The sequence below is a fragment of the Cupressus sempervirens genome, chromosome 6, assembly GCF_028749045.1.
Source record: "Cupressus sempervirens isolate cs-2001-9-10 chromosome 6, ASM2874904v1, whole genome shotgun sequence".
NCBI classification, from domain to species: domain Eukaryota; kingdom Viridiplantae; phylum Streptophyta; class Pinopsida; order Cupressales; family Cupressaceae; genus Cupressus; species Cupressus sempervirens.
In genome coordinates, this window is record NC_143123.1 from 388,495,749 (window position 1) to 388,510,351 (window position 14,603).

The following is a 14,603-nucleotide window of genomic DNA, read 5'->3' on the forward strand; positions in this document are numbered from 1 at the left end:
AAGGGGCTTGCCTTGGTCAAGCCCTAGTTAAGGAATTAACCTTGAAATGAGGAAGCATTTAAAAGTAAGACAAATGTAAATATTTACCTTAGTTGCCATATCGTTATAGATGGATTTGGATCCACAATCCAAAAAGATGTATGAATACTTATATGTTGATATATGATGTAGAATGTAGGATGCCTCGTCAATGCCATAGATCTTCAAGTGCCACATTGTAGAACCATGGATGTAAGTATGCTCTTGAATGCTTGAATACCAAAAAGCTTGTTCAAGGTTGATGAATGGAGATCTCCTTTCTTGATGGCCAACTCCACTATCTCCAATAAAGAAAGAAGCGAGATCTTGAGGAGGAAATGCATGAATGATGACATGAGACTAGGGCCTTCAATGAATCCTTGTTAGCTAGACTTGGATTCCTTGAATGCACCTTGAAAGCTTGTTTGCAAATGATGACTTGAATGAAGGTATGATTTTTGTCCTCAAGTTAATAGCACGGATGAACTTCAGGCATATGAATAATGGATGCACAAATGAAGTGAGAAGGCCTTCTTTTATGGTGATTTCATAATCAAATCGAAAGGGCCAACTACATCAATTGGGAAAGCAAATCAAAAATCCCAAAATGGGCCTAGGATCTTGTGGCAAAATACCTTGGGTTCAAGGTTAGCCTCGACTTCAACTCGGGAGACTTGCATTTGGATGCTCTTCGAGATCATGGGGATGGAGAAAAAAGTAATTGGAAATGGACAAAAACTCGAAAAAAGATAGTAGATCGAGCATAAATGCATTCATGTTCTAGGAGATCGCCAAAAGAGAGGGCTATAAGGTACATTTAGCCCCCACTTTAGGAGTATGAGCTGACCTCAAACTCACTGTAAAGTAGATCAAATGCATAAGATGATCTCATCACAACTTAGGAGGCATAAACAACCAATCTCCTGATAGACTTGAGTCCTTTTTAAATCCAAAATTATATCAAGATAGACATCGTTGATAGAAAGGCAAAAGCAAAAAGGGAGTGTGACTACCTTGCTCAGTAAGATTTGTGTCTCTGATTGTGAATCACACAAAAAGGCATGTTGTAAAAAGAGATGGCATTGATAGTCTAGCAGGTTTGTGTGGCATGCTAGTCAACTCATCAAGGATACACCCTTAAGGATTTGTATCTCCAAATTGGGAATCTAACAAGAGGGATGCGTGTGGCCTTAGGGGATTGAAAGATGCAAATGTAGGGATTGGGCCTCAAGGACAATTAGTAATTCGAGGAGGGATCCAAAAATGTAAGGATTGGTCCTCAAGGCTTGCTAGTAATCCAAGGAGGGATTTAAAGAGTGCAAAAGATCATCAAACATTGTGCATGTGCGCAAAACGTGAGCAAACTGTATGCCCCCATGTTAAAGCATTGCTAATGCCTGAATGTGAGCACTGGCTTTAATGGAGCGTACATGCATCAACGAGAGACGTTTCCATTGTGAAATGCCCTCAAGCAAGAACACATAAAGGAAAACGAGCACATGACAAAAAGAGATTTACTTACTTTGGGGTCAGTGTGATCATATGATAATAAATGAAATGTTGTGTTAAAATGAAATCTCATTAGAATCATAACACAATGGAAGACAGACACGTAAGAGTTATGAAGAAGAGTCTTTTTGGGTCGATACCAAAACGAATTTGGTGCTACCATGTTGCATCATCACAAGCGGACTACACAAAGTCACATTTATAAACAATGACACATGTACAATATGACACGCAACAACATATAGAAGAAAAGAGGTACAAATAGAAAAATGATCACAACATGTTTGATTCTTTTATCACCTTGTGTCAATAGAGAAAAAAGTATCATTTAAAGCAATCTAAACAAGACATAAAATAAATAACCTATGTCACCTTAGGTTTCCGGGACAGGGGGATGTGGGGACGGGGAAACGGGTTTCCGTGATAGATTTTTTTTTCTTTGGAGCAGGGGACGATAGTGGGAACAACTATATAAAAAGTAGGGAAAATTTAAAACATACAGGGAAATTCTAAATATTCATATAAAAACATGGATAACACATGCTTATATAAATTATAGAACCTTAACATATAATGTTTGTGTTAAATAATTTAACTTTTGAGTTTGCATGAGAGTGGAAATCAAACAAATTATCAAAACTGAAACATTAATTTTATGGGACAGCCAAGGGAAAGGTTTTCGGAAGTTTCCGAGTTTTCGGGACGGGGGGACGTGGGGACGGGGTCAATTTTTGCTGAAAACGCGTCCCTGGGTAACATAGAAAATAACACATCACGGGGGTAGCACATTACATTAGACATATAAAGATCACCACACAAGAGGAGCCAATCAAGTGTATTGCTGCCCCCCCATCTCGGTTAATAATGTTTAGGGAAGGTGGGAAACTTGCAAGTGGGGCAAGGTCAAACACGACAAAAGGAACAATATGCAATTCCAAACAAGGACCATGTTGTGAAGCTAGGTCACTGTGTTCATTACTAGGAGTGGTTGATAATTTTTGAGAAAGCATATGTGGTGAATCATGAACAAGATCAATAGTCTCATATAAATAATCAAAATCACTAGCGTGCATGACATTGTTAATATTAATAACATCATCAAGAGTTTCATCTTCATCTAGATTAATCATAATAGAACCCTAGGTACAAATAGTATTGCCATGTTTATCTATTTTATCTTTGTTTAAATTAACTTCCTCCACAGGCTTAGTAACGGGATGGTAAAAGGGAAATGAGGTAGAAGGTGTATGAGATGATGAAGTGTTTTGGGATACATGAGTGTAAGCATTAGCCTTAGCTTGATGTTTTTTACGACCATCATGAGCACATTGGTTGCGTTTGATCTTGATAGAGACTTGAGGTGGTGTAGGATTAAGTAGCATTGAGTCCTTTTCTCCTTGTGATGGAAGAACTAAAAGAACCACACTAGGTTGAGAGATAGTGTTAGCTTTCCTACAACACCGAGATTTCAGATTTTTAAAATTGTGCCTTAAGGGAAAAATTTGCTCAATGTTCCTAATATTTATATCACTTCTTGCTGACAATCTCTTTGTAAAGTGACACTTTGCAAAAGAAAAACGTGCAGGTGAACCCTTGGACCCTTGAACCAAGTGAACCCCGTTTTAAGGTTCAAGTTCGAAAGCACAATTTAGGACTTCAATGTTCAGGCACACAAATTCAGGTTTAAGGTTTAGAGTTTGAATGCTCAAGCTCAAAATTGGGGTTCAAGATTGAAAGTCGAGAATCCTTAGGTTCAAATATTGTTCCAAGTTCACCGGTTCCAATGCACGAATTGCAAAGCTCTACTGCTCAATGTTTGTTGGTTCTAGGCACTCAAAGGATGGGAGTTAAAATTATATATGTTCTTTGATTCATAAAAGCTCCAAATCACAAGTGCTTTCTCAGACAAATGTGAAAAAAGATATTAATTAAGGAAGAAGGCTTATATCTGAATGTATATGAAATTGATGGAAAGCGACCTTTGCATTGGGAATGAATATCTTACTCTACCTTTAATGGCTTGTAAAGCATGCATAATCATTTCGCCTATAACATCACATGTACAACCCGATTACAACTAGGGTGGCATACGTAAATTTTAAAGTGGGAAGCATAGATATCATAGTCTTTATTGGGAGACATGAATTATGGATAAAATTACATGAATTGAACAACATGTTGAAAAGATTTTTCAAAATCCACTATCGAATGTGCAAAATGTTGAATTGACAAGCCATCCATTTGGCCCCTTGATTGATTTGATACCAGTGAACACAAGGCATCACAAAGACTACATTTAGAGCACAAATCCTATAATCAGAAAGCAATCGAAACAGTTAGAGACAAAATTCGACCATGCAAATATCAAAGAGGAGGCATAATCCGATCTAATTATATTTTTTTCTTCTGTATCTTTATGTGACACTCTTGGAGGCTACATGATAGATGATAGTTCTAAGTTGTCGCTCTACAATTTGCTTCCTGGGAATTTGGACTTTGTGGAGTATGTCTTTGTTCGAACAAATTTAAATTTGTTGTTGATGTTAGTGTAGGAGATGCTTTGTAGCGAGCTTGAAAATGCACCATACTTGAGTACCAATTACCAAAACAAGGTAGCTTATACAAGGAAACTTGACAATATCCTTCTAGCCTGATGAGGCTTTTTGAGTTCTATCTTCTCCAGACAATATGTGTAATTGGGCATATGCATGATTCCCTACAAAAATTTCCAAACTCTTCCACATCTAGGGTTATTTGGTGGTTTCATGCTACTAAGATGAGATGAGGAACCAAACATTGGGCTGGGCATATGATCTCTCCCATTTGAAAGCTCCCAAGAAGATACACGGATCAAACAAATGTTGATTAAGGAAGATTCAAGATATTAGAAATACATTTATATATCCGAACTCAGAGTTTGAAGGGTTTTTCAGTTTCAATTGGCATGCCAGTTCAGACCATGACGAAACATGTAGGGACTTTCATGTGGCAAATGAAATGTCTTTTTATCAAAGATGGCAAGGTCGATACTGATAACTATAAGGAGAGTTTCGGAATTTAATCCAGACAAATTTATATTCAAGTCCCTTTGTGCATCGACATCCCATCGAATTCATACGCAGAGACAAGCATATGTGTAAACTGTGCATACGCGGGAACATTTGCCAATTGTTTGATATAATATGCCGAAACCCATAATGTCCAACATCTACAAACACAATTTAGTTTCTCCCATTCATAAGTCTATAAAATTGCTTTCAACTGCTAAACACAAAGCTGATGTTGCATTGATGTATAGGTGAGGGAGATCAGGCTTGAGTGGAGATATAAGCACCATGGGACACAAGGTTTTGGATATGGATATAGGTGCGAGAAAGAGCTGATATGATGATGCCCCATGTTTTGAAATCACACGCCCATAGGATTGTTTTAAACATCCCAAAACTCTAGCGTTTGTAAGCTAGTAACAGTAGGTAGTCACCAATAGGGTTACAAATATGCCCAACGAATATTTATTATTTAGGTGATGAAAGAATGAAGTGCTATTGGTGTAAAGTCTATCGAAAAGACTCAAACATGTCTCCACATGCAAAACTAAGCTTTATGCATACCCATAAGAACACAATGAAGGGGACAATACGAGAGCCATAGATCAAAAAGATATATGATGACTTCATTAAGCTCTATCAAACTCAGCAACTCAAACAAAATGAGATTTGTTCAATTAGGTATAGAAATTGTAGAACATTGTGTCTAGTTGTCAACATGGGACATAATATGGTGCAAAGCTTTATGTTTATAAGATTGCAACTTGCCGTGAAAAGGAGTTTATTAGAAATATGTTTAAAATTTTTAATTTTAAAGAATCGGCTATGAGGATCCAAAAAAGGGGAGAAGTGTTAGTTATTGCTAAGAGCCTTCAATTGCAGGGTTCTTCATTTCCAGCAAGTTTGTAAGCCACATGAGGGGAGACAGATTTTCTGATTCTGGAATTTTAGCAGGGAAGGAGAGGGAACTAATAAATTTTTGGTTTTGAGCTTGATGGAGATGCAAGGATAAAAACAATCTATGTTGTTCTTATTATGTATTCAGAAATAAAGAAAAGTTTTGTATCTTACATCTGCAGGTTTGGATACTTGATCAGTTGGTTAATTTGTTCACTTTTTTGGATATCATTCTGTTACATCATGTCAAGCTTATGTGTGTAATGTATATTTGTTGGTATTGTAAGCACATGTTTTACAAATTGAAATTCTTAGTTTCCCTTTGATTCCTTTGTGATTGGGGAAGATTGAATAAATGATCAGTTGGTCATTTGTTTGCCTTTCTCAGAATCTTTCTTTATGTAATTGCATTCATTTCATAGTGATGAATGAATGTCAATGTCCTTTATGTCTCTTGGTTAAAGACATATTTGTTTATTTAATTGATTGTAAATCTAAAGAAGGGAGCTAAGCCTTCATATCGAAACTCAGAGTACTTGCACATAGCTATTGCAAGTGACTCAACTATTAGTCTCATACTTTGTCTTGTTATTTGGACATTCGTGAGGCATTTCGTAGACATTTGTAAAAGGGACATATCTGTTTACTAACAGACATCAACAAGAGCATGTTGACGAGGAGGTGGAGAAGTTGATAAAGGAGGAATAAGTGAAATGGTAAGAAGACCACAATTAGGATCAAGCTTAGGTTGACTAAGTTCAATAATCTTTTGAATTTTGAAAATTTGGTAAGACTGAAAGAGATAATCAAGACAAGTTGGTGGTGTTTGATGTATGGAAGGTCAAAAGAAATCAAGGTCAACATAGTCTTGAGGTCTAGAAGGATGATAAAGACTATGGTTAATGGGCTCGATCTCACCATCATAGTGAAACTTAAGACATTTGTGAATAGGAGAAACTACAACTTGCATGGAAGAGAGCTAAAGAAGACCAAGCTTAATTTGGAATTGATTAAAGTAGTGATAACAATGAAGGTAGTATCTATAACTTTAACACAAAGTTCTACAGGAAGAGAGATGTAACCATGAGGATGATAAAGAAAACCATTGCAAGTTTGAATCCATAAATTAGATACCTTTTGCAATTTTATTGAAAAGATGCTCTTCATTTATGTCCTTTACCATGGTAGAGGGGTCAACTAAAACACCAGGGGAAGGTATACAAGCAACCCTAGTAGTAATGTAAAGAGGATTATCAAGTGCTTTAATCATCTTAGCATGATCGAAGGTAATGCATGGTTTAGGTTCAAAGTGAGATTGAGTTTTGGGTTGGACATGTTCAATATGGTTAACAATATGATTGGCTTCTTCAACATTATTATTGTAAATAATATGTATAGCAGAAGAAGTGGGTTAGGCAATAGTATTGGTAGAGTAAGATGGCAAAGGATTAGTGTAAATTTGCAAATGCTGATTAGGAGGTGCAATTGATTTGTTTCCATGGTTAACATCAACATCAACATCAACATCAGCATCAGCATCAGCATCAGCATCAGCATCAGCATCAACATCAATTGATATAACATTATAGTCAATGTGGTCTTGGATACTCTTCAAAGAATAACACTTTTTAGTGTTATGACTAGTTTGACAATGGTATTGGCAAAAAGATTTGGAATCAAAGGATGTGGGAAGAGGTTTGTTTAGGTCAATTGGTCTGATAGGAGGAAGCTTAATAATGTTAGCATTGAGACTTTGTCAATACATTATACAAAGATATAGCCAATGGAGTATACGTACGATTAGGTCTAAAAATAGAGGACAAGGGAGGCATGCCTTTGGATGTTGCTTCCACTTGATTATCTACTGTATTGGATAATTGGTTGATCTTGATGTAGTTGTAAGGCTTATGGAACTTATTAGGATGAGATGCATCATCACTTTTATCAACAGTAGTAGGAGCCATTGGAGTGGTGTTCTCAAATTGACTTACTTGTAGTTGATAATGATGAAGCACTGCATACAATTGTGAGAAAGAGGTAAACTCAATAAAGAGAACCCTATCTCTAACGTCTTTTTGTAAATTAGAAATAAATATGCATTATATATCAACACTATGCTACCCTAAGTTTCCGGGACGAGGGGATGGTGGGGGGGGGGGGGGTGGGGGTGGGTGCGAGGAAACGAGTTTTCAGAACAATTTTTTTTTTTTTTTTTGGCCGAACTAGGAAACGATAGGGGATGGCTATATATATATATATATATCTGCATTTTAAAAATATTCATCAATTCTACATTCATCACAACAACATAGTTTAAAATTATTCATCAAATAATGATTCATCAATGATCATAGAGCATAGCAATCAGCATCTAATTGAATCATCATAGAAAATTCTAAATAGCATCATTTTCAATCATCATCTAAGTATTTAAAATACCATTAGTACATAATGAAATGAATCAAATAAGAGAATGAAAAACATCAACTCTCAATAAAATGGAAACATTGAAAAGATAAAGACTCAAACTTTAAAGTTTTAAACTTTTAAAGTATCAACTATAGTCTATCAATGATCATATTGATATATAATCATTCCATCAATGTATCAACTATCAATGATCATATAATGTCAAGACAAAACACTCCAAAGTTTGAAACATCAAAGTCAAAATGTAAACAAAGATACTATGGCAGCCGCCCTTAATCATCCATGTCAAAGTCATTATCACTATCATCCCGAGCCTCAAAATGAAAACAAAGATATTATGACAGCTGCCCCTAATCATTCATTTTATAAAAAAATTAACTTCTACAAGTTGGGGCCCGTAGATGATTGGAAAATCAAAATTTTAATGATTTTTTTGAGTTTAATAAATTTTTAATAGGAAACTTTTTATGCAGTCCCTAGGACGTTAGGAAACACAAAAATAGTCCCCAAAACAGTCAACGTGGTTTGGAAACTCATTGACCATTTCCAAAGTTTTAGGGACGCGTTTCCTATTTTCTTCTCTAGGCGAGAACGTCTGGGAAACGTCCCCTGCTGTCCCCTTGTAACATAGTATCAACATCAGGCACATAATGAGACATCTGAGAATGCAAATGTTTAAATCTTCCAATAAAGTCCAACCCTTTCTTTAACCCCTTGTTTACAAGACTTTAAGTCAGTTAAAGAAATTTGATGACCAATATTGTTTTCAAATTGTTTAATGAAAGCATTGACAAATTTTTGAAAGGAATCAAAGGAACAACTAGGTAAGAAGCAATGCCATCGCAAAGCTTTGTCTCAAAAGGTCCTAGTGAACAACTTAGTCATGTACATATAATTGCAAAATCGCTACACAAGGGTTGAAAAGTTTTAACATGAGTCATAGGATCACCCTTACCACAATAAATCTCAAGACATGGGATATCAATGTTTGGAGGAATGATGACTTGAATAATGTCAAAGGACAAAGAAGTAGCAATCTCACATGTGGGAATGTTGAATTTGGATCGAGTCAATGAACCAAGTTGTCATTGCGAGGAAGAGACAATATGAGCTAGGCTATCAATGGTAGGATCCGTATAGGAAATGATAGGAAGAGTTACGTTGGATGTGTTAGGAAAGTTATGTGAAACAGAGGGAATGTTGGAAGAAGCATGAAGCATGGTAGAAGGGATAGGAAGAGGATTAGAATATGTAAAGGGAACATTATGGTAGAAAGACATAGATGAAGGTAATGAAACACATGGGACACTTGTAGGAAGAGTGGAAAGAGAGACTCATATTTGTAGGATTAGAAACTCGGATTGAAGTGGTAACAAGCAATGACGCCTAAGTAGGAACACTAGGAATAGAAGTGGAAATCGGTAAGGAAGTTTCAACACTTTTAGAAGGAAGAACATATCCCATCTCTTGAGCACTACCCGCTAAAGGTTTAATGTTGGAATCAATAAGATGAGAAATGCTTCGTAAGTGGGTAATGCCATGCTCATCATTGTGAATGAAATTTCTTAAGGCTTCTACAACAAGAACAATATTGGGATTCTAGTTCTCTTGAGCGAACCAATTTTAAATTTCTCAAAATCATTAGTAAGCTTTTGTAGTTGGGTAGGAGGAAGATGTAATGCATCATTATTATCATGAGAAGAATGAGAGGACTTATTCTCCATGGTTGGATTAGGAACATAATGAAGCATGTTGGTCTCATCAAGATTCCAATGAAAGAAAGAAGAATCAAGATCAATGGAACTCGTGAGTCTAGCATCTTCTAACTAGAATGCTATAAGTGGGACTCAAAGTGATAAGGCTCATGCTCAAAGAGATAAGGAAACTAACAATGTATCAAAGGTATAAAGTTTGAAGATTACAATGTATACAATGTAGATCCAGAAATGAAAGTGCCAAATATAACTCCAAGGTAAGATCTAACTAGGAAAGTGTCAAGTGCAATAATGCATACAATGTGAAAACGAAAATCTAACCACCAAATCAAAAGAAATATAATGTAAGAGTAATGAGTTCATCAAAATGTAAGATAAAAATCAGGAGGTTGTGGTGTGTTGTAAAGGTGACGTATATTTTAAACCCCTTAATTTGAGGTATATTAGGGAAAGCAAAAGAGGGACCTTCAAGCATAACCTTCTAAATGGGCCAAATCAGATAAGCACTACCCAAAGAGGATGTGAGAGGTGCCCTTGCTGAATCAAAGTCATTTTCCAAAATGTATGCTCAAAGGATCTCTTTCTATAGGTTGTCATTTCCTTTTGATAATTTGTTGTTAATTGATTTGATTAAGTACTTGTTTAGATTGACCAATTGAATTACAAGGAATGTAAAGAAACACATATGATAACTAAGCACATGAAAAGATCAGATCAGATACATTAAAGTAATTGCTATAAAATGACAAATGAGGAATCAAACTCACCTCAAAATCAAATAGGAGGGGCTAGTTCAAATCTAAAATATGGTTGTCAAATTGTGTTAGAAACTAGAATAGAGCTGGATTTGAGACCTTGAAAATGAGGCTTGCTGATCTTGAAAATTTGGTAGCATCTAGTAAAGGACGATCTGGAGGGTCTAGGTCGACTTGGGGTCAAGGATGACTTGGGTTGAGGTCGAGGTTGACCTCAACTTGCTTTGCAAATGAAACCAAAAATCCGAAAGTTTGACATAAACTTGAAACTCTAGTTTCGAAATCCGAACTTGCTTCTCCGAAAACTTGTAGATCTACTCCTACACACATGAGAAATAGGTTTTGTTTATGGGAGTGGGGGGGAGGAGGGGCTTGTCTTAGTCAAGCCTCAGTTAAGGAATTAACCTTGAAATGATAATGCATGTAAAAGTAAGGCTAATATAAATATTCATTGTACTTGCCAAACCTCTATAGATGGATTTGGATCCTCTCTCCACAAAGATGTATGAATGCCTTGTATATTGATGTATGATGTAGAATGTAGGATGTCTCCACTATGAGATAGATGTACAAGTGCCAAATCATAGAACCATGGATGTAAGTATTCTCTTGAAGGGTTGAATGCTTGTTCAAGGTTGATGAATTAAGATCCATTTTCTTGATGGTTAACTCCAATATCTCCAATGAAGAAATGAGCTAGATCTCGAGAAAGAAATACATGAATGATGAAATGGGATACAAACTTTCAATGAATCCTTATTTGTTACACTTGAACTCCTTGAATGCACCTTGGAAGCTTCCTTGCAAATGACTTGAATAGTGGCACATGCACAACATAACATATATCAACATATCAAAGAAGTGAGATACAAATAGAACGAAGTGACACATCTTCACACAAGGGTCCTTGTTTGGAACTAGCTATTGTTTCATTTGTAGTGCTTGATGTTGCTTCTATTGTATGTTGTCTACCTTCCCCAAACACTACAGATTGAGATTAGGTGACAGGCGATATGCTTGATTAGCTCCTCTTGTCTGGGGTATTTTATGTGTTTGCTTGTTGTAATATACTTCCCCTGTGATGTGTTTCATGTTACATGTTTTGTTTGGATTTCTTTAAACGACTCTTGTTGCTTTGTTAGCACAAGGTGATAAAGGAATCAAAATGTCTTAAAATATCCTCTATTTGTATCTCACTCCTTTGATATGTTGATACATGTTATGTTGTGCATGTGCCCCTATTCATAAATGTGCAAATGATGACCTCACAAATAGATAGATCTATGATTGCCATTCGAAGATCTAAAATGAAGATATGCTTGATAATCACATCTAATGAAGGAGAGAGAAGGATGAGTGAATGAATCTTCTTGCTTGATTGCGAATTAATTTTCTTGGCCATCATGGGAGAGAAACTTGCATCAATTGGAGAAGATTACCTTTGATTTGATGGATCTTGAAGAAATAGAGACTTGGAGATCTTGAATTGGATGCTTGCCTTCAGTCTTGACTCCAAATGCATGATCCTTGAGGGCTTTGTAATGCCAATGATGTTGATTCCTTCATATATATTAGTATGGGCCAGTTCTTAGTTATAAAATGTTATAGTTTAATGTTAAATCTTGAGGATTGTAACACATTGTACTAGAGATACTTGCATTAATCGATTCACCATATTTATTTTCTGCTCCACAAATAATTCTGAACTTCCATAAATGACCATGATTCTCTTTCTAATCTTGGTATTGATTGTATTTGCGAAATGATATGCTAGATATTTGATAGTTGGCACTTAGTATAGCGTATAAGTGTTTAAAACAATCTAATATGTCAAAACCTCTCAATATCTGTATGGGTTAATTCTTTGTTGCTTTCTAATTATAGAATTCGGATGGGTTTTCTTTGTTTTATTTTTTGCAGGAGAACAGCTTGCTTCAGGTGCTGATGGTACACAACTATTTCGCTGCTAAAACTTATCTTATTGTTCTTTGTGACACCACCTTTTGCATTTGGTGGTCGACTTTGCTTTTTCCATACAGTATAAGTTGTTCCTATGAACTTTCATTTATCTTGGTTGCAGTAGAGCTTGCATATAGAAGACATGATTCATTCTAGCAGGACCTTATTTTATTCTAGTAGAACATTTTTTTTTTGGTATGGATATCTACTTTCAACTGCTTGCTTAAGCTGGAAGATGCAACTACAATTTGCAGGTGGGGAGCTAGTTATATGGAAACTGCATTATGCTGAGAATGGGAATAGTTGGAAAGTATTGAAGACACTCTCGTAAGTTGCTTTTGTGATGCTCTTCTTGCAATTAATTATAGCTTGATTGCACTTTTATTTCTTATTACATATGTTTCTCCTGATGCAGATTCCATCGCAAGGATGTTCTTGACCTGCAGTGGTCACCAGATGGCAATTTCTTGATTTCCGGTTCAGTTGATAATTCTTGTATCATATGGGATGCTGCTAAAGGTAATATTAATGTTTTTCTGCATTTATGTGTCAAGATGGTTCGGTGTTTTGTTTCCTTAACCCTGCTTGTAAAAATCTAATGACATAGTTCCTTATTTTTCTAGGTAGCGTACAACAGATTTTGGATGCTCATTTGCATTATGTTCAAGGCGTTGCTTGGGATCCAGCAGGAGTGTATGTGGCATCAACAAGTTCTGACAGGACATGCAGAATCTATATTAACAAGCCTCAGAATGGTAGAACCAGGGGCCAGGAGAAGATGCATTATGTTTGTCAACATGTGATTGCAAAGGCTGCATCAGAAAAGCAGGTAACAACAAGATTCTGGAAAAGGGTTCTTTTTATGAGTTTAATACAAAGACCCTATTTGTAGGGTAAAGGAATTCTGTTTTATGTTGTAGTAATTTTTTTTCTTACACATGTTACTATTTTTGAAACAGGGCACATCAAAGCTACATCTTTTCCACGATGAGACATTGCCATCATTTTTCAGAAGATTGCAGTGGTCACCCGATGGCTCATTTCTAGTTGTTCCAGCAGGTGCAGCATAAAACTCTAAAAAAAACTGAAAAGAAAAATGCTAGTTATTTTGTTTGTTAATTTATTTCATTAACTGTTTCTGATAAAAGTCTTTTCTGACTGTAGTAGTATTCCTGGCTAAAAACCTATGATTAATCAGTCTGCTGCACTTTTCACGTGTCGTTTTTGAGATTTTCAAACTGCTTCTAATTTTTTCTCATATATCTATCTTTCTTTCGGCTCTTTCACACTGAAATAGAATGAAACAGAACATAGAGACTTTTGAAGAATTTTAGTTTAGAGTTGAGCATTTTAAAATCTGAAACTTCAATGAAGTTTTAGGCTTAGAAAACATAGTTTTTTCTTAAAAATAGAAATCCTTAGTTCACAACAATCCAACTGTCACAAGGCTGGTCCTTTGTTTTTAACATAAACCCATTGAGCCGTAGGTGAACCTCCACCAAAATCCTCTTGTTTTTGGGACGGGGCGTTTTCCATATGTGGGCACTTGGAAGAAATGTCCCCCTGCCACATCGCTACCTCTGCCAAGATGCTAGTTTCATCCAACAACTCTTGGGAGTTTGTCGAATGTCTTGTTGATGCTTAGGAGTATCTTATGCCCCCTAGTTAAAAATTCAACTAAAAACCAAAAAAGTGATAAAATTATGAAACTGACATTCATAATGAAGGTTTGTAAGGTTTTGGAGGCCTTCTTTGTGCTTGCTCATTCACAGGGGCTTGGCTCCTCAACCCCACACTTCACAAGGACTTTGCCCCTAAGCAGTAGCAATGGGTGTTGCACCTTGACCCCATTAAGGGATCTGCCTGTGGACCTTTTTAACGAGCGTTGCCCCTTGACCTTGTTGGTGATAGCACTTCAAACCTCATAAGAGTCATTGCCCCTTAACCCCAAACCTCCACCCACCATTGTTATTGTTTATGAAATCATTGCCATGCTTTTTTACGTTTATTATTTTAAAGCTTACTCTGAATGCGAAAGTATCATTTGCAATTCTATACTTATTTTTGGCTTCCTCCTAAAGTTCCAAAACTTATCCACCATCGCTAATGCTTCAATTTCAATGCAATCTGTCATGTTTTTAAATGTTTATTAGTTTAAACTTTACATAATATGCCAATAATGCATTTGCAATTCTTGCGCTTATTCCTTACCACATCTTTTATAACAATTGTTTCAAGTACTATTTGTATTTGCCTCACCACCCTTGTGTAGT

The 14,603-nt window shown here is 36.1% G+C and overlaps 1 protein-coding gene across 2 annotated transcripts in view; it reads left to right on the forward strand.

Annotated features, from left to right (window-relative positions):
- Window positions 1-14,603, forward strand: part of LOC149552684 (chromatin assembly factor 1 subunit FAS2-like) — a 104,257-nt gene that overhangs the window by 45,985 nt on the left and 43,669 nt on the right. The window contains exons 3-7 of one of the 2 annotated variants that reach the window (XM_089788248.1): window positions 12,292-12,318; window positions 12,585-12,657; window positions 12,746-12,849; window positions 12,954-13,159; window positions 13,290-13,389. In XM_089788248.1, coding sequence (XP_089644374.1) covers window positions 12,292-12,318; window positions 12,585-12,657; window positions 12,746-12,849; window positions 12,954-13,159; window positions 13,290-13,389 — 510 coding nt within the window. The remainder of the gene's footprint in view (window positions 1-12,291; window positions 12,319-12,584; window positions 12,658-12,745; window positions 12,850-12,953; window positions 13,160-13,289; window positions 13,390-14,603) is intronic. The other variant, XM_089788249.1, reaches the window with a different exon arrangement.